Source organism: Lagopus leucura, unplaced genomic scaffold (assembly GCF_019238085.1).
Source record: "Lagopus leucura isolate 7727_CA_CO unplaced genomic scaffold, USGS_WTPT01 Super-Scaffold_100157, whole genome shotgun sequence".
NCBI classification, from domain to species: Eukaryota; Metazoa; Chordata; class Aves; order Galliformes; family Phasianidae; genus Lagopus; species Lagopus leucura.
This window is the reverse complement of record NW_024962334.1, coordinates 42,161,879-42,187,553: the sequence shown is the minus strand read 5'-3', so window position 1 is coordinate 42,187,553 and position 25,675 is coordinate 42,161,879. Positions and strand designations below refer to the sequence as shown.

The 25,675-nt window shown below is 41.5% G+C and overlaps 1 protein-coding gene across 1 annotated transcript in view; it reads right to left on the bottom strand.

Annotated features, from left to right (window-relative positions):
- Nucleotides 1–3,552: 3,552 nt before the first annotated feature.
- Nucleotides 3,553–25,675, bottom strand: part of LOC122189779 (receptor-type tyrosine-protein phosphatase N2-like) — a 104,967-nt gene continuing 82,844 nt past the window's right edge. Inside the window, exons 12-13 of the mRNA XM_042889155.1 lie at nt 12,211–12,284; nt 3,553–6,530 (exon numbers count right to left, since the gene is read on the bottom strand). Of these exons, the coding sequence (XP_042745089.1) occupies nt 6,459–6,530; nt 12,211–12,284 (146 nt within the window). The 3' untranslated portion in view covers nt 3,553–6,458. The remainder of the gene's footprint in view (nt 6,531–12,210; nt 12,285–25,675) is intronic.

Genomic DNA, 25,675 nt, shown 5'->3' with positions numbered 1-25,675 from the left:
TTTTTGTCCAGTGACAACAACGGATTGTTATGATGACTCTACGCAAAAACTACACAAAGGTGAGTTGAAACTGACTTCTAACTTCTGCTGTAAATGATGGAGTGCCACATTCCTGTATTTTTGAGTACTGTGGCCAAAACTGCTGAAGGGGAAAGACATCTGTCATATACCCTAAAATTTAGCTTAAATCTTTATCTCCCAGGATGGAGCTCCATGTAGAACCTCTTTTCTGTACTGCTGATTTACACATGTGGGTGTAGCTGGAGCATTCTCAAGGCAGAAGTTAATTTTTGGTTTAACTGCACTGCAACAAGAATTTCCCTAGGGATTCAGTTGTCTGAAGCACACAATGTACTCGTCCTATCACTAAACCAAGAATAAACACATTCTACTCTTTACCCCTCCCTATGGATGGTAGCTCTTTATATTTGTTCAGCATGCAAAATGGAAATACCAGTCCCATCAGCCCTGAAATTTTACAGCTAGTTCTAAAAATGAACCCCCCAAGGCTTTTCAGGCAAACCGAGAAGACTTTGTTTTTCATCCTGCTATTGCAGAAGCAAGTCTCTCCCTTTTGCCGTATCAGGACAGCAGAGAGGGCAGTTCTTTCCTCCTCACAAAGGCTGCTGAGGCAGCTGGTGGGACGATGGGCTGGCATCAGGAGCAAGGGCATGCCACGGCTTCTGTGTCTTGCTGCTGGGATTCCCACTTACTAGTGCTAGCTCAAACTCAAACCCAGTTCTTTCCTGAGCCCACCAGACATAATACCCTGTCTGAGTTAGAGCTAGAAATGCGTAAACAAGAACATAAGCAACAAAGCAATGCCCTCTGAATGCAGCTGAGACACCAGCCCACAGTCCGAGAGCGCAGTGGAGAGCAAGAATACCTGTATCCGAGTAGCACGAAGCAAAAGCAAGCATTGGCTGTATGAACTGATGTATGCACAACTGTCCTAGAAGATACATAATACTCCAGTAGTTATATAGTTAAATGTTTTCCTCTTTTTGTCCTCCATCTGATGTTACCAGAGGCTTTCGAAAGCTATCTTGCAGATGAAAGACCTCCTAAATTACAGCAACAGGAAAATAGCTGTAATGGTGCATATATTGTGCTTCCAAGATGAAAGTCACCTTCTTACACTGAGAAAGCCACAGATATTAAAATAGGCAACTACATAAACAAGGTTAAATAATGTAAAGTATGATTCTTCAGATGGGAAAGGAGTGAGCTGGATGAGAGTGGTTTCTGCCTTCCTGTTTATTTACATTTTTCTCGTTATTTTCAGGTAAGCAGTGAGCTTTAAAACACAACTCAAGTTTCAGCACACAATACAGAGCCATGCAAATTGCCACAGTAGGGCTGTCTAATCACAAAGCCTGCCTCTGATAACAGCTAACAATGGATGCCTCGCGCGAAGATACAGACGTTCATACAATGGACGGTGTTTATGGGAAAATTACTTTCTATCTCCAGGGAAGACTGGTTATTTTATTCTGTGCTTACGTGGGAACCTTAGTCTTCACTCCTCTTAACCTTACTTAATGTAACAGCGAATATTTTCCCATTACCCGTTCGAATCCTTCTGTCAATCCTGCGACTCATGCAGCCCATGCCCCCATTAGGCGAGGCTCTGACCCACCAACCCCTGTTCACAGCCCGCATTTTTTTCACCTCCCTGTTGCACAAGGAGAATTTCCAGCACGCATTCGTTCTCCCGTTTGACCTGAACGCAGGGTCTGCCTGGAGCAGCGTGGCCCCCAGCCCTCCCTCAGCTGGCAGCTGCAGAGGTAGCAGCCCGCACCCCAAAGGCAGAGGAGGAGAGAAGCGAGCACCTCTAAGGCTCAGCAGGGCTCTGCCCGTCAGCGCAGGGATAAGGATCCAGCGACAGGAGGAGCCCTCCTACCCCCAAATAAAAGCAAACACCAGCTGCTAATGCTGCATCCACAATACCGTGCTCCACAGACAACGTGACTTTATTCACAAGTATGATTTTTACAGAGGTAGAACAAAATACTTTGTATAATTTTTTTTTAAACTTCTTTTTGACTATATACAGAGAAAGAATATAATAGAGTGGCGAGAAAGAAAAGGTTGTAAATGAAACAATATTATGCCATCAAATACAGTACAAACAGCATGCAAGAACAGCTTCAAATGAAATCTTGCTGGTGTAACTTTATTTTATTTCTAATGTGGTAAATGAAGAGTAGTAAAGAGTCATGCTCTAATTGGATTGAGTATGCCACAGCTCTGCAATTTTGTTCCGATTGTTTTTTCTTTTACAATAAACCAACAGGACAGCTTTCTTCTCACTGTGGTGGGGGATGCCTCTGTAATGTCCAGGGTAATCTTAACAGAAAAATATAATAATCAAATCTACAAAGTGTACTCTCATTTAAAAAGCAAAACCATAGAAACTGTACAGTTTTAAAAAGCGGATTATTTCAACTGCTTCTTAAGAGAATCTTCTAAACAAAGAATAAAATATGCAGAATAAAAATTAGGAGAGCTATTGTTCTGTAACAAAGCTAATCAAACACTTGTTTTCTATTCCAATAAACATTTATTTATTTATTTTAATTAATGACTAGTCTGGAAATTATGATGTGGGCTGGATCTTATTAATGTTTCACTTGACAAATAATGCATGAACTCCTTACAGGTTCTATAGCTGTCATTCCCGTGGGGACGGATGGAGATTGGTTCTGCATGCATGCTAGAGACAGAAACAAGGTTTAGTCATTGGCACAGATTTTAAAAATATTCTTAAATGTTTTAAACCTCCTGTAGCATCTATAAAAATAATCTTGCTTGCTTTGCTACTGAATTAAGATTTGGATTGGGGATTTTCTGCTACAACTCATTCTTGACCCTTACAACTGCTGAAGACTTCCACTGGCTGTTATCCAGGCTGCTCCAGCTCCCACGAATGATGGTCAAAGGCAATGGTTACAGCTGCACCTGACATAGACGATGGTGACAGCAAAACCCACACTGCTTTCCCCATGGCAAGTACTGAAACTCAAGGATCTGGGCTTTGGGAACTAGGCTGTCCTGTTCTTCTGTCCCTCCAAATCCAGTGCTTCTTGTGGGAAGGGTGAAAGCAGGGGTGGGACTGTGCTGCTACACCTACATTGCATTGCATTGGTGGCAAACACTTCCCTGTCCCTCATGTCTGCACCCATGGGACAACGTAAGCACAGGGCTGCTGGCATCTGGCCACCTTCACTGCCACACTGGTGGGAAATGAGGCTTATCTCCCTATGCTTTGAACATTGAGGAAGGATACTGCAAGCACTGGGGTTAAACTGCCCTCTGGCAGCTTCCCCCTTCAGTATCATTTTAAAATTCAACCACCTGTATATTTGACTCGTCTTCATCAAGAACACTAGGATGGTCAATTAAACGTGTGCTGTTTTGGGATGCATTGGGTGTCAACCCTGCCTCAATGACTGTCCATCTACTAAAGATCAAGCATAACACTGACCAGGGAAGGATCCTGGGTCCCATCTGACACTTACCCCACTTAGCAGGGAACACGGGGCAGGTTTCAAATCCAGTGCAAGTGGCCTGGGGCAGCCTGAGTCACATCCTTTATCCAGCTGTAAGGATCACAAACCGCAGTCAAAAGGACAAATAAATACCTGTCCTGCATGAGAAATCTATCTCTGTGGTTTCACCAGGTTTGTATTTCCATGGTTTTGGCATCTCCCTGGGAAATGGACTGTCAGACCCTTCTGGATCACCCTGGTGCAACTGAACTCCATTTCACTCACAGGCCCTGCAACAAATGACTGCCCACATTTATAGATGGCATTTATGGAGAGGTGTGAACAATGCCTTACCTGCACAGATGAAATAATCTGTGTGGTAGCTTACAGTCAGCAGACTAAACCTGGCATCTCTTTGTGGAAGAACTGTGCAAAACGGCTGAATAAACAGGATTGTCCATGACATTCAGTAGGAGATATCCCAACCCTCTGAGTAAGACTGCATCCTTCTGCTGTGTAAATCAGCCCACAAGTATGAATAAAACAACACATCCCTGCCCCATTAGCACTGCGGAAGATTAATGCCCTCTAATTTACACTAAATAAACTCCAAAGCATGAAGACCAATATTTTAGTCTCATACTCAGCCGCTTGTGAAATAATAGAGATCACCCTGAAATTACTATTATGAAATGCAAATATTTGCAGAAGAACAATTAAAAAATATTCCTAAAGTGCAAATGAACAGCTTGTCAGCCATGTTTGTGGTGTGCAAAGGGATGGTCAGGAGGTGAACACTAATAAATCTCAGGGCTGAAATCTGTGCTGAAAACCCATTATCTTTTTGGCAGTAGGCAATGGTACAGCATCTTGCCCTGAGAAATCTTTTTACCCAAGAATCTGAGGGGTAGACTTAGGATGCCCTTATTTTCTTCCTTGGACTGTTTGTATGGATATAACTACCCGTATTTGCAGAAAGCTGCAGTACATGGCTCACAGTAAATCTACCTCAAACAGTTGCTGATACTGCTCAAACTGATCTCATCTGCCCCGATCTGCAATTGTGTGTTAGCTGAAGTAATAAAAGAAACCTGTTAAGCCTAAATTATCAAATGAAAAAGGCAATTTTCTCATTCATACTCCATTAGTTTTTTTAGTTATTGCTAGGAAAGCTCTAAAATGCTTAGGCCATAAAATAAACATGTGGCTTAATGTACAGCACATGTACTTAAGAGGATGATGGCATCTGCAGTAAATGCTCTGTACTGCCATAGTAATGGGATGCACAAATTAAGCAGCAGCACATACCAAGAAAAGCATGCAAAAATGTATGGCGAAAAGTAACAAGTCTTCTGCTTTAATTGCTAAAAAGAATAGATCACCAATATTCATGCCTACAACACAAAACTGCAACCTGGCTGATTTCAATAGATGCCCGTTACCTCTGTTCCAGCAAAACTCTCCAATATTGTATTTTTAACATTTCACTGATTAGAAGTTTATCAAACTTTCAGCCTCCCAAATCAGATTTAATTATGTATTTTCCAGGTATACAATGCCGTTAAGATTTTGGGGAAAAAAAACAACAACCAACACTAAAATGTTTAAATCACAGAGATGTAGGATAACGGATGAAAGTGTCCAAGTATTCAGTTCTGAAAATGAAATTCAGAGTCACATTTGAAAATGTCACTTTCAGGCCCTTCATTCTAACAAATCAGAGTACCTTCCATCAGTAGCTTCAATCCCTTTAGTAGAGTGCCACAACTAAAACTGTGGTTTCACATAAGCAAAATTGCATAACCAAGCCATTTACAGACATATTTTAGCATTACTTTGCAACAGCAGGTATTAGGATTTGAGAACAGAAAAATCTCTGAAACTTATGTGCTTCTTTATCCATTAATAGTTAAAATAGGCGTCATTCAGAAAAAGGAAAAGAGCAGAAAGGTGCAACAAATGTCTGGCTCAGACAAACTTGATGAGGATCATAAAATGCAGATTGGCAATTCTTCCTTCAGCCAGGCTTTTACAGAAATATATTTCCCCGGCTCGAAAGGATCGCACAGCAGAGCTTGAAAGAGCAAAATGCAAAAATATAAAGAGAAGAGTCCCGTTTTCTTCCTCAGTAATCCCAAAATGTCAGCAATCCGTGTCCATGCCAGCTCTGGACATGCACCTGGTGGGCCAGGTGCCTTGCTCATGGTTGGAGGTGCATCTATGCTTGCCTACTCCACGCTGTAGGCACTTGGCCAGAGCTGTGGTGCTCACTGGTCCCCAGGTTCCCATTAATGTGACCAACTTGTTCTCCCCAGTTGCAACAACCGTGCTGGCCTATTTACTTATAGCTCAGATTTTCTTCCATTCACAGCACAAAGCTGAAAAGTAAACAACAGTTAAGAAAATGTTTGCTTGCTAAAGCTCAGCATGAGAAGGTGCAAGCTCCCTTTGCCAGAGCCTAGACCTGTGTTTACTCACACCCTCTGCACAGTTCCATGCCTCCGCTTGGCATTGTAGAGGGACAATTGCCATCCCTTTCAGGCCCCTCACTCTCATTTGGTTTTTAAGGAGTTACGAAATACAACAGAACACTGTTTTCTGAGACTATATTAACTGCACTAGTTACCCACAATACTGAATATTCGCTATTAAGAACAGGAATGTGTGCTTTCCAAGTTTGACATTCAGGTCTTCGAGGATGAGAGAGGGATTAGGTGGACTGTTGTGTCACTTAATCCGAGGCTTTGATGTACTTTCTTAAAATTTGTTTTAAAACCCAAAAACAGAAGACACATTTTAACTGTTGAATTTTATCAGCTTAGGAGTTTCTAAGGACCCTATCACTATGTGGTTACAACAGAAAATACATAGTTAAGGTCAGGTCACGGTTTCCAAGAACATTCACAGGGACTGAGGATGAGGAAACGAGGGCTGGATCCTGCGGGAACCTCCGGGACACCGAGCTGCTCACTGAGGAAGTGCCTTGAGTATTGCATTCACTTCCTCTGCAACTGCTGTCAAAGCAAATTCGAACTGCTCCTGCGGAGAGAGCAAAGGCATATCATAGAATCACAGAATATCCCGAGTTGGAAGGGACCACAAGGATCCTTGAGTCCAACCCCGGCTGCACACAGCAGCACCCAAACCCAGCCCTGTTCTCAGAGCAGTGTCCCAGTGCTCCATGAGCTCCAGCTTTGGGGCCGTGCCCGCTGCCCTGGGCAGCCCGTTCCATGCCCACCGCCCTCTGCGGCACAGCCTTTCCCTCATCCCCAGCTGCCCTTCCCCTGACAGCTCCATGATATTCCCTCAGGCCCTGCCGTTGCCCCTGTGAGGAGCTGCAGTCGCCAGGATGCCTCCCCTCAGCCTGCTCTGCTCTGTGCCCAGCAAACCCAGGAGCCTCAGTGCTCCTCACACCCTTGGCCTCCAGACCCTTCACCATCTCTGTGTCCCTCTTTTGGACACTGTAATGGTTTGATTAGTTTCTTATAACGTGGTGCCCACCCAGCGCTGGAGGTGAGGCTGCACAGCACAGAGCAGAGCAGGAATTCCCTCCCCAGCTGCCCCCAGGGTACGGTTGGCCCTTTGGCTGCAGGGCACACTGCTGGCTCAGACCCAACCTGCCCACAGCCACAACCCCTTGATCCCTTCTCCAGGGCTGCTCTCTCATCCCCCAGTCTGTACACAGAGCCAGGGTTGCCCCAACTCTTTTACAAATTGCTCTTTTAAAAATTCATGTGGCTGGTGATTGCCCAGCTCTCCTATTAGTTAAGAGCAGTCTGCAAAGCCTTTCTGATCCTGGATAAACAACCAAAAAACTTTCCGACGTCCTGGAGCACGGCTCTGCAGCTGAGCATCCTCAGGACATTGTTGAAAACAGGAATATGCAGGATGAACTGCATGTTGCAACAGCAAGGAATAAAATGCTTGGGGATTATTGATGCCACATAACACGTTTGACAGCATCCTGAAACTAGAGTCATTTTAATGGAGAAAAATGTTGGTAGCAGAAACTAAGCAAGTGGGACACAATGATGCATTGCAATTGCTTGGCCAGAAACATTTGGGAGTAGTTGATCATCAGCCATTTCTTCCTGACACGAAGATAGAAACTCATTAACAACACTGAGATATGAAGTAGGCGATACACTGCAAAAGAGAAACTTTGGCTCCTCTCAGGTGTTTCTAGTTGAAATTAGCTAAATGTATACTTCTTCACATTATGCCTACTAAACAGAGAAGTGCCTGCTTTTTGCTTTACCTCTTATTAGTCTTTTCCAGCTTCCTTTTTCAACTGCTCTTCGGTACCCACAAATTACCTAGCAATATTTGGTCCACTTTATTCACATTTAGGAAATACTCAGGAAGGTTTATGCTACTAATTTACCATAAGCATGAAATGAAAATCAGTAACAGATTTCTGTGCTGAGGTAGGGGAGGTGTGAAGGACACAGGCAGGAATAGCCACTACACCTATCTGCAACCCTAACGTGCTCCTAAACTGTCTGGTTCTAAAGAAGGACAAGGGAGCTTTGCTTCCTCAAGGTTAGCAGGTGTTGTACTTTCTAGAGTGAGTAATCTTTCTCAGAAATTTAGCTTAATGAAATATCTGACAGGATGATTTTCTGTCTGCTTCTTTTCAGATGGAAAAAGAAATGTGTGTGTTTCACTTAGAGAATAAGCAAACCAAGGACAGCAGTCAAGGACTGTGCAGAAGCGTTTGGATTTTCTAGAAATATTCCAGTGGTTTACACCAACTGGGGTTAAGAGCTTTGGAGGAAGTGACTTTAAGAACCGAAGTCTGAGATGAACCCTGCCAGGATGCCATCTGTGCCTCCAGTCAGAACAGGGGTGTGCAGCAGGAGCTGCCCAGGGCTGTGTGGGATGGGTGCAGCAGTGGCAAATGGCTGCTGAACGCAGCCAGCCCTGAAGGCGGTTACTGGCCCGACAGCACTCACTTTCAACACTGGAAGTCTGCAGGAAGGATGAAAGGACAAACTATCGGTGAGCGACTCGTAATGCAGGAAGACAACTGACTTTTAACTCCTGCACTTCAGTGTCAGTCTCGTTCACCTTGTCTCAACCCTCTGCATCCAGCTCCTGAGTGCAGATGCCTCAGAGGGCAGCCATAGTGGGCACAGCTACCAAGCAGAAAAAGAAGACTGAAACTCAGAATAATTTATCAGGGAAATCAATGTACAAGAATTCTGCCCTCTGTTTGGTGCTGTCAAAATGGCATTCTTGCACATTTGCTGGACTGCATCCATTGTTTTTTAATCACACATCAACTCACCCTGAAGATTAGAACTCACCCTCATTAGGCATAGAAAACAGTCTGTGGGTCTGCCTGTGCCTGCCTCGAGGTCTCTGCAATTAAAGCAGATGAGGAAATGCTGGTGGCCACCCAAGAGCAGCCGCTATTTTTTGAGCATAGCACAATGAACGTGTGAGCATAGCTGGAGGACAGAGAAGGCGTTCACCCAGCCGCACCACGTCAGAACCAAGATGGGGAGCACAGCAGTAGTAGGGGAGCTGATCCAAGCACTGCCAGGCTGCAGGGTGATGCAGCCAAGTGTCCACATGGTCAAATGCCTCTTCTGAGAGGTTGGTGACTGTCCAGAAGGAGGGAAGCTGCTATCACCTGTGTAATGAGGTACCTCATGTACCCTTCATTTTACCATAAAGAAAAACTTGTAAGATCAGGGATTACAATATTTTAATATTAGTCCCATTGCTGAAAATAACTGAATTCACTGAGCAAATCAGCCCTGAAGTGCCTTTGCCTCTCACAGAGGGGTGGCTCACACAAGAGCATGGGGCATCGCTGCACAGGCCATGGAGAAGGCAGCTCTCACCTTAGGACCCTGAATTGAGCAACACCAACTTCCACACTTAGATATGCATTTTGGAGAGAACTTCAGTGGAGATTGCCAGCTTCCATCAGGTGTGACCCTAAATTAGCGAGGCAAAACAACTCATAAAGCATCTTTACACCAGAGCTCCAAATCGACTGCGAAATGTTGCCATAAAGGAGACAGAAAATAAATGTTTGATCACGAGATGTTTGAGAACTGGGTGTTCTGGGGATGCTGCATCTGAGCTCTTCTCCCTCCTTCTTTCTGCAAAACACATGCAGTGCAGCTCCAATTGAGGTGTACTACCACTCTCCAAAGGAAAGCCTTCACATCCCTTCCATACCTACACACAAGGACAACCAAAGATAAAAGCAACTGCAACAATTTTAACGGAGCTCAGTCTGACATTCTCTAGAGCTCATTCACATGTGCTACTCACGTGGACAGGACTGACTTAGACACCTAGGCTTTGCCTAGAAAATCAAGCTGGGCAGGCATGTTGTGTTGTCAGCCCACTTATAATGCAGAGGTGACATGAACATATTTAGAAATAGTAAGTATAGAAATACATAACAATATGCCAAATTTCTTTAAGACCTTAAATAAAAATTCTCTAGAAAACAAAGTAGGTGCATGCAGTATGCAGCATATATGTATAATACGCATCATAGTAGAGACTGCTAGTGGAAGGACACAGGAAAAAGGAGAAATATTTTTCTCATGACAGAAAACACGCTTTTCACACATTACTTTTTCCTCTCACTTGTGGCATATCAATTCTACTTTATGATTCCCCTGCAAAATAAGTAACAAAACCACAAACCCACTATTATGCTTCTCAGAAATGCAGAATGTCGTTATGATAATTTCATTACCGCTTATTATATACAGTGCTTTTGAATTAAAGATCCTTTCCAGAAGACAAAATGTTGCAAACAAATCTTTCGCATGCTTATTAAAAATGTGGAGCGCTGCCTGCTGGAAACACAATCACACTGCTAAAGGAAGTCGGTGTTTATTTTGCCCAAGGATATTCTCTAACTGGCATTTCTAACCTGACTTTTAATCCATTGTTTTAAATTACTCCAGGAGTCTAATATTCCTCATTTGTATTCAGTTGGGAAAGCACAGGGGTTTGTTTAAATCCCTCAGAAAAATTCTCTGGGGACACTGCACTGCTAGCATGCAACCAGATATTTATAATTTGCAAGACATTAGCTTGAATAAGTGATTTGGGTGGTTTTGAGAACATAAGAATGATGGAAGAAGGAGCAAGAGGTGAGATAAGCCACATCCTGGGAAAATTTCTCATCCTGAAAACACTGGATACATTTGCTTTTCTGCAGCTCTTCCAGAGGGATGTTTGGAGGGGAGAAATATCTCCAGTGAGCTTCTCAGGGGACTCAGGTAACTATTTTTGAGCTAACTAAGAGAAATTATCCACATCATCTCATTCTTTGCTTCTGGAGCTGTTTCTGTTTTTTCTTTTGTTAAAGGCAATAAGCTGTAATTTCTCAGAAAAGAGAGACAAACCAGAATCAGAGCTCCATATTTCTACAGAACTGCCATAAACTGCCATACATTGGGTGCGTTTACAGAGTTTGCTCAGGACTTGCATTTTCCCTTGGAATACATATGTGAGACACTGGATGCTGTGTGCTATAGGCCTTTTTTCCTCCAGTCAGATTAATCAGAGCAGAAGAAAGATGTGTACAATTTTATGTCTTACTTGCTGATATGGGTTAGTTAGCCTTGGCTGGCTCATCTTAATTTTTCATCTACTTACTTACTGGGTAAATAATACCTAATCTGCACCCAGTCACCCCCGCTCCCTGTTTTCCAGTATCACTTCTAATATTAAGTGAGAAGATATAGCATGATTAAAAACAGATTCAGGAAAAGTTATGAACCAATGATTCCTGAAAAACAGATTTATTTCACCTTTGTCCCTTAGCAACTTCAACTCCCTAAATGTTACAACGTTCCTATAGGTTCCCCCAGACCACTTTGCTCCAGTTATTCAGTTTGGGGTTATAACTCTCATTCAAGGTTTTACAATGTCACATTCAGATTTGTTTGGTCTCCATGTAATGAACAGTTTTCTTTATGGTCATGTGTGCATCTTTAACTTGCAGCAAATACCCCCTAATATCATTCCATATAAACTGTAACAATAAAAAAGCTTCATTCCTAATGGAACGAACAGCAGTCACACTGCCAGCTATCCTTAAAAGTTACGTATTACAGCGAACTTTGAGGCTGTTACAACTGATGGTAATTAAAGAGTAAGGTATTCACCACACCATGGGGTACAAATGCAGTCACAATGCTTCATCCATAAAGGACATGGCTTTAGACACGCTGTAAGGTCTTCCCCTCAAAGATGCTAAAAATGACTTGACTTCCTTTAAAACTATATTCCCTTTAATTCAAAGCTTTACTTTCAGAAAAAAAAAAATCAAATCCAATAGTCGCATTCCCTTTAATGAGTTGAAGGCTTTTAGAAAATATTAGATGCACAGTTAAGCACACTTACTCTAAAAAAATAATCCATATTTTAGAATGAAAACAATGTCATTTTTTCACATGCACATTTTCTTTAGTAAACTGTAGACTATCTTGATTGCCGTTCATATATGGCAATCAAGATAGATGTTGGAGACGCTGCAAGAGAGAGAAGTAAACACCAAAGAAAGTAGCCTAGATAAATCTTCAGCATAAATAAACCTCAGTTGGTAGGGAGCCAAACAGTAATCAGCAAGCGACGTGCATTAAATTAGGTCATACCCTCTCTCTTCTGTCATGAAAACAACTACTGTGAAAGACCTTTAATGTATTTAAAACCCCAGTGGATTTATTGACAGTACCTTCGTCTGGACCATGCCTGGTCTCTGGTCCCTCAAGTGCTCCAGGGTAGCAGCAATATCAATCTCTTTAGCACCTGCAACAAACCACAAATTGGGCTGAGTTCAGAGCACAAGATAATCCATGCTGCATCTGTCAATCTCTTGCTATCGGGCTCCCTTTGGGCTAACAGTACAATTGAAAATTATTACATCCATCTCTCAGCAGACTTGGCAGGCAGCTGCAATTTTTGTGTTCATATAGAAAAAGAAGAGGTTGGGGCAGCTTTTATTAACATTAATTCAAGAACAGCTAGAGAAAAACAAATTCTTACAAATGCCTTTGTACCTAGAGCAGAATTTATTTAGCAGAACCTAAGGGTCCACTGTGGCCGTGCCATTGAGTGCCCTTTGTCACTTCTAGGATTATGCATGGAACGAAGGGCCCAACCCACACAAATATTGATGTTGTTAAAACAAGGTTCAGTTGAACTTCTGCCACCTGCCACTGAGATCCTGCTGTTTTCCTCCTGAATTTCATATTCAGTTTGAGATTCTTCTCGATCGTGTCATTTTCCTTCAGTGCCTAAGCAGATATGTGTTACTGGAGAAAAAATCAAAACCTTGCTTCCTCCCGTTAGTCCCTGCATGAACTCCAAGAGAAGAAGTAGGGCTGGAAACCCTTCCTGCTGAGTTCAGCGATGGAATTTGGTCTCACATCTGTCCCGTCTGCATCTTGCCAGAACAACACACAGCACCAAAGCACTGGGCAAACGGGCACCATGAGCACAGCAGGACTGTCCCACTCCCACTCCACATCCCCCACTGCCCCATACATTTGTCACTTTCTAAGAGGATGATCAGTTTGCAAGTGCCTCCATGAAAATATCAGCTGCATCAGAACTGGAATGAATTCATTCAGTAAATGTAACAGTGCCAACTCAGATATTTTTGTTTACTGCTATGAGTTGGGGCATTGTACGTTTCTCCTATCACTCCCCTCCATACTGTATGGGAATTTTCAGGGAACAGCATTAGACAAAATAGTAAGTTTTATTAAAAAGTAAACAAAAAAAACCAACACGCATGCTTAAAAGGAACAGAACAATACATATTAACACATGCTTTTAGGTCTGGTAACAGTGACAGTAGCTGTGATAATGTCTTTGATCTGCTGTAGGTCTTACAACTGCATTTTATCTGGAAGCCATCAGAAAAGGTACAATCTTTGTGAAGGCACAGCACAGGAGCTCATTTCGGTGTTTGGTCCCATGCAAGCACAAATTAGTGGGAATTTCCTGTTCCCCCACTGCCTTCCATGGGAGCGGGGCTATGTAAGTATCTCATGTGCTTTACAGCCTTACTTGTGGCCTCATTACATTCCCAGGATTAAAATATCCTACTAGCACCTTGGCTTGACATTAGAGGAATTCTCTTTCTCAGAAATTAAGATATGAAGAAAATTTAACATGCTGACATGCACAGATGAGGTTAACCACGGTCCTAGTTAGCATCCCTGCAAGGATGAACCCCACTGAGCTGGTGAGCCCATGTGTCCCACGGGCTTCCTTGTGGCTGCAGATGCGTGTGAGCCCTCCCCAGAGAGAGATGCTCTTCATCTGAAGCTACTCTAGCCTCAGGACAACACAGTAACATATTAGGTGCTGGGAAAAGGTTTCTGACAAGACCTAATAACACTCCTTAATGGCCAGATGGGCTTCTGAGCCTACCTTTGAAAGGGTTAATTCCTCCATTGCTGTGATGCAGATTGCAGGCATTTACTGGTGAACCGATGCTTGCTTTTTTATCATCATTAACAGAATGACATGCCTAATAGTATGAACAATGCCTGACAATAAAACCCTGATTTAGCAAAACACTAAAGCATATGCTTGCACTGGAACATAAGAATAGTCCTGGTGAGCCAGGATGCTTAATGGGAGGCTAGCTTTGGAGGGTTTTGCCAACAAAAGTCCCCGCATCAACATTTTTCACTCATCAGTACCCCTGAGCCCACGGGTTGGGATCAGCACAGCACCCACAAACACTTCTGATGGCCTCAGTCAAAAGTAACAGAAAAGTAAAGTGAGGAAAGCACGATTTTGTCCAAGGCACGTGTCCATCTTAGAGACCAAGGGTGGACAGGCAAAGGCAAACAACAGGCACAGATCCATTTCTACCCCTTTCTCACACGCCTCTGATACAATGGTGAAAGGAACTACCTAAGTGCCTGGAGAGGCAAAATTTCATGCTACAAAGACGGGCACCTGTTTTGAAAGAAAAATATCCTGGAACAGAAAATTCATGAGAAAAAGGATGAAATTAATGGCACTGAATAAAGCCAGCAGGATTTTTTTTTCTCTCCACATGAACAGACCTCTCCCACATCCACCAGTACATGTTCTCCATCTATTGCCTTATTATGCCTAAATCAACAGAGTTTGAATATAAATTGCTAGACACAGAAATGTGCCAAAAAGGGAAGATTTTCCATCTTTTCTCCCCGCCAATATTTATTTGTTTAACAATACTACTGGCTTCCGAAAATAAAAGGGGAGATAAAAGAGGGAGCATTTAAAGAATGAAGAACTGCCATTTCACTTCTGGCTGTATTTCATCCTGTAGGGAATACATTTGGGTTCTGTTTGAGATAGGTTCCTTTTTCATACAGGGTTTCATCACGTGTTTTTAATGAATGGGAGAATGTAACTCAGAGTGAGAACTAATGCTGTACCAGCAGTGATGCAAAAAAACAACCACGCAATCCCTCTGCAGCTCAGTGAGCTGAGCAAATACCTCCTAAAGCATTTCCACACCAACACAACGCAGATTTTAAACTTCAGCAATGAACCATCATCCTTCTAAAGACTTTAAGTATGCACAGTAAGTGCACAACAGTCCACATCAGAAACAACTGCGTACACTGAGAGAGCACAAGAGAAGGCGCGAGCTGAATTATACTTTGCCCCCAAGGAGAAAAGCAGTTGCTGAAGTTTAGGGTCACATCCTTTCCAGCCCTTTCTCTCCCCGCAGGCAGCAGAGCAGGAAGCATGCTGGCACTTAACAGCTGGTGCTCCTGATTAGCAGCCCTCAAGGGGTTAAAGTGTTTGCCCTCAAACAGTCATATAAATGGAGGATCCAGCGTGTCAGGAGAGCATGGGTAAAAGTGGAATCCCCAGCTCCTCGTGCAACAACTAATGAGCTAGCCATTGCTGCTGCAGTAGGCTTCACGACACGACCAGCAGCAGCTCAAAATACTTAAAATTATTACTAATTTCCTAATGTTAATTTCATTATTGTAAAAATGAAATCTTCCCCTCCTTGTCTCCTCCCTCTATCCTGACAGAGGACCCATCCTGAAAGGCACAAGACACAAGAAAGACACTTGATGAAGGATGCTCCCTTCCACTCTGCTGCAGCATTGCAATCACTGTGACGGTATGGGAATGGGACGAAGTTTGCAAAGAGGACAAATGTGTTTTTATACATTAGCTGGGAAGAAATAATGCCTATAATGAAAAAGTGGTTTTCAGGCTCAACAAAGCACAGAGATCGTGCACCTGAAAACATACTGGCATTTTTTCAGTTATAATAACAATCAGCATTTGTTACATTAGTTCAAAATTCTGCCTTAATTAAAGCAAGTTTCTAGATTTCATTTTTGTGTAATAAGCTTGAACATACTTGCACTGAAAGCAAAGGCAAAAGTCCTATTATTTTATTCATTACTAATGAAAAGTGCAGCACACATTCTGTGAGACTGAAAGAATTTTATATTAAAGCACAGTATTAAAAGGAATTTTTTAGAATCTAGATTCTCTGAATCTTCTGTATATATAAATAAAATGATCCTTAAATACTTCATCAAAGTAATTATTTGCGGGGGGTTTCTTTTTAAATTACCAAAGCTGAAGAGTTTTCTTTGTGCATGTTTCACAAATACATATCACTCATGAATATTACATTAAAAAGGATTTTTCTAGCTGGGAAAAACTTTCAGATCTACAGGCATACATCCAACAGATGTTATATCCAACATAGATGTTATATCCAACAGATAGGATTATAACTCTGCAGAACAGCTATAAATTCATTACTGCTAGTCCTAAAGGACAGCCTGGTCATTAGGGTGCTATGTTTAGGCTCATTTGACTTCTCTTCCAGCCTGAGATTCCGCCTTCCTGCACTGCTTCAGTTAAATCATTAAATTCACCCTACGTTTCACACCAACATTTATAAAGGAAACCATTTTTCTTCCTACCTTGTAAGTTATTATGAAGGCAAATCTATTTGGATAGTAAGGAGGTGAGGACTTAGATAAATACTCTGTTTTCTTCTTTTAATTCAACACCCTTTACACCTCCCTCGGCCCTGCTTCTGTTCTTCCTGATCACAAAATGATCCCAAAACTGAGTATATGATGCAGGAGTCACGGTGAGAGTTGTAAATATGGGATTATTAGCACTGCTACCATTTCTCCGTAAGGAGACGATGATGATCTGTGTGGGAGTAAGAATTTATCCCACAGAAAAATAACAGAGCACTAAGGGGAACACTGAAATGAGTTGTCAAACACCTTTATTTTTGCAGCAGTAAATATTCAATAGTCAGACATTACCTTCTGAATGCATCTTTTTATACGTATTATGTTCTATAGATTTTGAATTAGACCTTAAAGGGCAAAGAGACTTGTTAGGGCAGATTAAAAACGGGCTTGTTGAAATTTTGAAGGAAGATGCCATTCTTTCCACTGATGTTGCTAGAAGCTGAAAAAGACCCAATTAATAATTGCAAGAGGCTGCTGATTGGCAGCTCTTAGCCTCAGAGTCACTCAGTTGGAAGACTCAAGCCTAACATTGTGAACTAGTAAGAATGCAAGTGAGAAAAAAAATAAGGGCAAAAATATAGTGTCGGCACGGACAATCAGCTGTCTCATCACAGCAGGTCTGCATTTAGGAAGAATACAAACATTTTTCACGTTTGGGTGATGACTGTGTGACTCACACCTACATGAGACGCCTCACGGCCAGACCAACACCGCGCACAGCAGTTCATGCTGCCTTTCCTCTCACTCCACGTGAGTATTCTCACAAACGGGCTCTCTTGGGTTGAGTATAACATTTTCCAAGCTCAGCCTTGTCTCGGCAAGGAGACAGACAGGGAGCTGTGGAGCCCCAAGGAGAGGCATCCCCTGAAAAAGAGCAGACAGTGCCTAAAACCAGGTCTGCCAGGAACCTAATGCCTGCATGGCACAGGGTACAGGGGTACAGAAACACAGTGGGCGCTCTGGTGAGTCTACAGTGTAAATCAGCACTCACAGACACTCTCACAGCTATGCTGTTTCTTGCACCCATGCCAGCTGGACATAGCACGGATATGCCACAGATCTGCACTGCCCCCAAAGCCCTAGATGCCTCCAACTTCCCACTGACAGCCACTAAAGGATGGCCTGCATAGCTGCTCCAGCCAGGGTCTGCACCATTGAGTGCTTAATGTTGCTGTGAAACATTTAATCACACCATATGAGGGGCAAATTCAATCTGATTAAAGAAGAGAGGGTCATAACTAGGGGGAGTGTAACACCACTTCTTCACTGACCATTAGTTTTTATAGCACGCCGGTAGTCTTTACTAACTAGCTGAGTCTCAAAGGCTCAGCCTCATCTTATCTACTCCAGCCATGCTTGAAGTTCGAGCTGGAGTTAGTCATCTCCTCTCCCAACAGCCAGGAGAGGTAGGAAGACCCTGGTGGGCAATTCATTCGCCTGAGAATTACTCTCCAGAGGTTTTAATCACTCTCTGATGGCAACTAAAGAGACCTAAACAACTAGGTTAGGTGAGATGCTTAATGCTAGATGCTTTATTCTTCTACAGTTATATGAAACAATCCGGAGTCGAAAAGAGATGAGTTTTTGCACTGTGGTTTCAGGCTCACAAACGCTGAAATCTGTTAAATCTAATGGTGTTTGACATGCGTGTTTTGTGGCTGCTGCTTTCCCCTTCCCTCACCCCCTGCTTTTGAAACCTTAATGGAAACAGCAAAGGAAAAAGCACCATGGAACCACAACCAAAAGACAGACCAGCTGCCATACATTGTGGGAACACCACAGCACTGAAAAACACTTTGTAGGAGGAACTGCTGCTTGTGACAGCTGATTTGTAACTGCTACAAAATCCAAACAAGAATATTTTCTTGCTTCAACTTACATCGTCTGTGTGCCCATTAACTAAAAACACTGGTAAATACTAGAGTCAAAAGAGAGAGCTGAACAACAGGTAGAAACTACAAAAATAAAAGCAATTTTTACTAGCCCAAATGTCTACTGCTGGAGCTGCTGGAGTTGTGCTACAGCCAGGAGGAACTTTTAATGCTTTTCATGGGAGGAGAAAAGCATCAGCAAAACCCAATGATTTAAAGATAACAAAGAAAATAAATGTATCCAGGCTGGCATTTTTATTTAACACTGATTCTGTGTGCATGTATGTATGCAGTTAGGGATGGATTCAACCTATATCTGAATTTATGAACAATCCATATTCTTGGTCAGAACACGTAAGTGATTCTATACATCTAAAAATCAGATCCAAATGACTATTTCACTACTTTTAAAAAAAAGCAACAAAAGAAAGCACTAAAAAAGCAAAAACCAAAACTATCACCATCACCAAAAAACCCCCGACAACAAAACACATACCAGGCAAAGAAGACATATAAATGGAGAAGGGATGACTTTAATGAAAGTAAAGTGATGAAAAATATTGTGACAGTCTTATACACACATATGCACACACACAATCTACATACATAATGTGATACTGTTCACATATTTTATATTAATACTTGAAAACTGCACTTTCAGCTTACCTACACCTATAAATGTAACTGATGTGGCTTCAGCACAGTGCAGTTCAAAGGAAGGTGATACTAAAGAAGGAACTGCTAGGAACTGACAGGTATTTTAAAAACTGCTACAGGAAAACAATTCTGCTGAGCTTTCACTGATTTTCAGCAATAGAAACTCACTATTGACACACTGGTTTTTAAGGTAATATCCTATATCAATGAAGAAAAAACATGCAGTCCAGGAGCAAATGGGTGCTAATGTGAGACCCAGCCTTTTCCCCCTTTCCGCATACATAAGACTGTATTATAGCATCCTTCTCAACATGCATAGCTTCTTTGCTATGTATAATTTCCCCCAGAAGTTAAAAGAAAAAGAAATATGCCTAAATTACTATATGTGAGGAACTGAATTTCAAAATCTATATTCCATATGTGGTAATATATCCCAGTGTCACCCATGATGACTCCAGAAAATACGAGGGTTATGCACTTAAATTTAACTTATACAGGCGTGCTCACACAAAGGGTAATGATGACTCAACAAGGATTGTGGATGTGCTGCTACTGCCTGCTTATAGTGTCAGCTCCTATGGAGCTTTACACAATCTGCTTCTTTCTTTCTACACCTCTTCTACAAAATGCCAGCTAACGACCCAAAAAGCAGTTCATCTCCACGTGCTGAAAGAAACGTGAAAATCAAGACGCTTACCGAGAAGATCTTATTTCTGAAGATGTCCCTCAGTTTGCCCTAAGAAGTCTCGGAGTCCCCTTTGGAAAATGTGAATTTACTTTACCCAGGACTCAGAAGCAGCTCGCCCACTTGAATCTATTAAATTGGAAGAACTACATTTTACATTACATTTTACTTCGATTTTATGTTGCATGTAGGTGGCAATGCTTTCACAAGACAGTACATGGAGTTGAATAAAATTGGAGTACATTGAGTTGAATCAAAGACTCAACCATTATGGGCTAATTCTTTTACGAGTTTATCCTTAAAAGTGACTGAACTGGTGCAGCTGTAGAAGTTCAGTAATATATATGCACCCTTTAAAGCCAGAAGACCACCATTTGGTCAATTAAATACTTCTCTTCAAATCTTCTATGGACTTCTGCATGAGATTAACTACAAAAAACCAGTTATTCACTTTGTATGTAAGCGTCCTTTTCCAAACATTTGCCCAGCTGCTTCTTGAACCAATACCACTGTACTTCTATGACCAGCTTTTCCACTTTTCCAAACCCTAACCTACCCATTGTGCAAAAAAAATGCCGCCCAAATTCCTTATCTGCTTGTCTCCTCCTTAGTTTCAGTCAATGACCTCTTGTTTTCAAATTAGTCACTATCTCAAGCTGCTTACTGACATCAATACATTCCTTTCAGGGTCTTCTGACGCTCTATGGGGACCCCCCTTCGTGCTCCCTTTCCCAAGGAATAGCCCATGTCTGCTCAGTCTTTCTTCACAATTCCTTTTCCCCAAACCCTGAATAATTAGGTTTGCTTTCTACCACCATTTCCTAGTCCCAATTCTTCTCCAACAAAATCCCAAGAACAAAAAATAAGTACAAAATACATACCTTCCAAAGTAATCCCTGAGCACTAAACTATTGAAAAGAATCCAAAACAAAGAAATCCAAAACAAAGAAATCAATAATTCTTTTTTTTTTTTCCTTTCGAATCTCTATATTCATACAGGAAATCATTTAAAAACACTGTCCCCACAGCACACGCAGAGAAACAACCAACTACTACACCTTCCCCGTGGTCACTCATTCATCTCAGTAAAAATCTGTAGCCCGTTTTTTAATGTATCCTCATATTATTTTTTTTTACTAACTGATGAGTGTAGTGTCAAGAATATGTCAAAATTTCACAACTTTATGCATTAAAATATATTTTGCAAAAGAAAAAAAAAACAACTGTTCTAAACAGTTGTTTTTTTTTTCCTCCCAAAATAGAGAAAGTTTCCTGAGCATCACAGGCTTGACCATAAAAAAATGCCCTATACATTCCCTATACACTTCTGCATGTAGCTTGGGGCCCAGCTCTCATTGTGATTAATTATCTGCTGGGAAAGGCTGCAAGAATGAGCACTATTTGCCTAATTGTGTTTCCAGGGTAACTCATTACATAAAAGTTACAATACATAAATGCAGCTCATTTGAAAAACGGACCTTATAACATATGATATGTTTACAAGGACAATAAGAACTTCCTTCAGAAATTGAAATAGCCACATCTCAGATTTCCATGGTTAGCACTACTGTGAAGAACTGAAGCAGTCTTGTGGATAGCTCAGTATCACACAAAATAAAAGCTAATTTTTTGGCTTTGCCAGCCTGCATTTTTTGCTAGGAGAATCATCTACCTCAGACAAATGTCAAAAAACAGTGATGCAATAGATTCAGATTTACGACATGAAAATAATTGCATTCTAAAGTTCTAATTTTTTTTTCTGCTATGATTTTTTCTTTTCCTCAAGAATTACAATTATTTCTAATTACACTCCTTTCCCTCTTAACCTTACATACATTCCTTTAAAAAGCATTTATACTACATGTTCCCTCAATCAGTGTTACACTTGTGGTATCTGAAGCTTAATTTTCACATGAGAAAGTAGATTCTGGGCTGAAGAAATACTCCCTCATTCACCAAGAACATGTCAGAAATCAACTGCTTGGGACTTGAATCTGTACAACTGAACACTGGAGTGTTCTCAAATTTTGCATAAGGATTGAAAAATAAGCAGACCGAATCCATTTCAACATGACTACGGGCAATAATTTTCTTTCATAAAGTCCCTTCAGAGAGGAATCAACTCCATGACTTCATTATGATCACTAAATCCACACATTAGATAAGCAAAACCTCATCAAGCATTCAGATTAGCCAAAATCATTTGATCATGATGAGTCAGAAGGCGACTCTAGGAATCTTTGGTTTTGTCTTTAAATGTTATAGTAAAAACTGCACCTGCTCAGGACTCACAAGACCCTCAGACAATAGTGTGATGGGGGCAAGGAAAGGACTTGAGGAGATAACCTCTGCAGTCAGCTCAGGCCAGAGTGCATGCGCTCATCAATTATAATCCAAGCTTTTCAATGGGAGAGAAGAAACGCTGGCCTTCATTACATCAAATCTTTTTGCTGGGTTTTAGAATTCTGAAATCAATACTTTAAAAGGAGTTGAAAATTCATATTCACTTTCCCTTTCACTCATCTCGTTCCAGCTAGTTCAAACACAAGAAAATGGATGGTCAGCAAAACCCACATAGCTGCCAGCTGGATTAATATCTAAAAATCAAACTTTTATCAACACTGTCCAAGCCTCCCAGTTCAGAAAAATGAAAGGAGGAAGAACCATAATCTTATTCTTTTCTTTTACATGCCAGAAACACTTAGTAAAAATGTTTTGAAATATATTAGACTTTTAGCTACTAGAATACAACTGCAGAAAGGACAAGAAATCAGAAACTTCCCAAATTTGCTGCAGATCACAGAAAACCCCATACTCATCAGCTCAGAGTTACTGTGAGTTTAGGGTGAGGAAGGAATATCAAGTGAATTCATCTAAAACAGTTCATCCTCTTTAGTAACAAAAGATAAAACCTGTAAATACATGAAGAACATTAAAATTCTTAGCAGAAATCATCCTCAGCAAAACAGTCTGTCAAAAACCCAGGGAGTACTGTTATCTACAAAAACAACCGATTATCATTTTCGGTGCTTATCTGAATCATGAAAGCACCCAAGGAGCTCAAATACATCACTTACAAACTTCTTCCTTAAAACTAAAATTTGCCCTAACCTGTCTGTCAGGGAAATCAGAAGTGACTTTGGTAACTCTTCTAACAATTTTCATATTCATGTAAGAATCACATGCTACTGTAAGGCCAGGCACCACATCACATCGTTTCTGTTATCACTTTGATGGGGACAGGACTAAGGCCTCGTAACTGCTCTGCTCATGAATATTGCAATAAAAATACTTATGGTAATAATGTATATGATATACAGAAGCACTGGGTTGCTGGAACAACTAAGCAGAAGTACATCCTTGCATTTAAAACTTTCCACTGACACGACACAGCAATGACAGTGCTGAATAGACATCGTTGTTCTCTCGCTGTTCCAGTTCCTAATAAGATTATTTAATGTGGCTATTTGGAGCGAATGCACAGATGCAGCCATTATATTTATTGTATAGAGAATAGTGAAATTCATTAAAACCTTGACCCAACAGGAAATCCTCCATGCTGCCATGCTGCTATGGGAGGCCTGCGGGCTGGCAGGCAGCTGAGACCCAGCCCTGGCCTGGGGGTGCAAGGCCTCTAAGGGGACGTTGCCACCCCCTCCACTTCTCCTGTGCATGAAAATCAGGTGCCTTTTTAAATTTTCATGTTTAATTTCACTCTTGCTTTCTCAGTGGAGCTGCAGCCGTCAGCCTGGTGCAGCAGATGTTGAGCACCAAATCCTCAGTTTCTTTCTCCCTGCTTAAGGAGCAGGTCGCTTGCTGGTGGTTTTCAGCATGTAAAATAACATGAGGCACAGCAACAGGCGAGATAGGAGGAGATACCAATTTATAACATGCTTAATAGACTAAGTATTAGCACTAATTCAATGAGCAGTAGGGGAAAAAATTGTTAATGACAAAGGCGTTTACAGTTAACTGTCTAAGAGAATGTGGGGAAGTAAATCATTACATGAAAAAGGAGCTCCTTTTCTCCATCTACCCCATTAAAAACCCCACTAAAGAGCCAAGGCATTTATTGATTGCTTTCTACTTTCCCACTGCCGAAACTAAGTACTCCTCTATTTACTTTGATTTAAAAATGCATTATTGTCTACTTTCTAATAAACCAGACAGTGGAACAAGAAACTCAAATTATTCTAAGTTTATTCTTAAAAGTCCTTTTTTTTTTTTTTTTTTTTTTTTTTTGAAAGACTGAAGGCCTTAATCCTTAAAAGCCTTTTTGAAAGAAATGTTACTAGATGCTGGCCCTGCAGCTGGGCCCAGATTGAAAGTGCACTTACATTTTTATGTTTAGCACTGAAGGACTCTGAAGTTAGCCCTTGCACTCCACATAAAAGCTTTGGAAACGGCATTCTTTGCCACTCGTGCAATTCATTCTCTAAGAAAAGGAAATGGAAAGAAAGATTTCATGTCCAGGGCTTCAGGCCTTTGATCATTTGATGAACATTGGATCCTCAACCTGGGCCTCCAGCTTCTCAGGCCAGACAAAGAGGGCCCCGGCCGCACAGGCTGGGCTGTGGTTCCCTCCCGAACAAAACCTTTGGTGGCCGCACAGTGTGACAGCCTGGGAAAGGCCCACCTCAGCAGGGCTGAGATGCTCGCTCTGCCCTTTGATCTTTCATTTAAACCCCAGCCAAAGCTCCAGGTCAGGGGATTTCGTGCTGCACACCCCCATCGGCAGAGGGGAGCAGGTCAAGAACAAAATGGGGGTGACCGATCTCCAAAAAGCCCTATGACGCCTTTCTCTGGCCAGTTTCACATGACTTGTCTCGTATTGTGAAACACTAAGCCCGCACTTAAAATGGAATTTGACATTACATGGTACAATGGAGTCAATAAATGGCATTCTTCAGTGCTTTTACAACAAAGTCAACCCTCCCTTAAGTGGCTGAAAGCCTGGAGCTAGAAAATACTTCTCATTTACTTTTTTTATGCAAGTAAATTGCATATGTTTTAAATCTAGTTTTCATCACAGCTTCATGTTTCTGATGACTGAAGTGAGCTGAACAAATACCTAACAAGGTGTATATTAATTTTACTTCGTACCATTGCTCCTGCTTTCAAAGACTCGGCTGTCACAAGGAATGGAACAAGTGCTGCGAATATCTCCATATTTCCTCAGAGAGAAAACCTATTTTCCAGTGAGCATGAAAAACTGATCTCATCCCACTGGAAAATCTTCAGGGTACGGCTAAGAAGAAAACAGGCACACAACTTCTTTTAACATCAGGACCAAGTTCCACATTATGCTCACAGGCACAAAACATGTCCCTTTATGTCCATGTGTGACCAGCCACGTTAACAGTCAGAACACAGAGAGGAAAAAGGGGCATCACATCAGTATGCCCCACAGGACTGTGATATGTGGATGCAATAGATGACTGCAAAGCAAGTAGCATATTTTCAAACCACATCTAAAAATAAGAGTATGTTAGAAGGTTTTCAGCAACAACTGTAAAATGATTAGAAGTCAAAGGACTAAATATTACTTCTCCAAATAAATTAATTTACATTATTGCAGTAATCCTTTTACTATAAATACAAACACACTGTGCTTAATAACAGATCGAGGCAGCTTATGAACTCAGCGTAGGAATTAAGAAAGGCAAATAACAATTTTTTATTTATTTTCTTCCTCACAGGTTATTCTTCCTTCTAAAATGCTGTTCTTTCACAGCGTGATACAAACATGGTCAAAGGCATGGGAAAGGGGCATGATAAATCAAGTTGATTAGTATGCCAGGTTTACCTGCCCACTTTTATCCTCCCTCCTTTTAAAGACCACATCAGTATTAAAAATGTGGTTTAGTTCTGCCATACAGAGATTATTTTAGGACATCTCAAGCAATTCCCACTGCAAACCATTTAGTGATCAATAAGATAATGATCCAA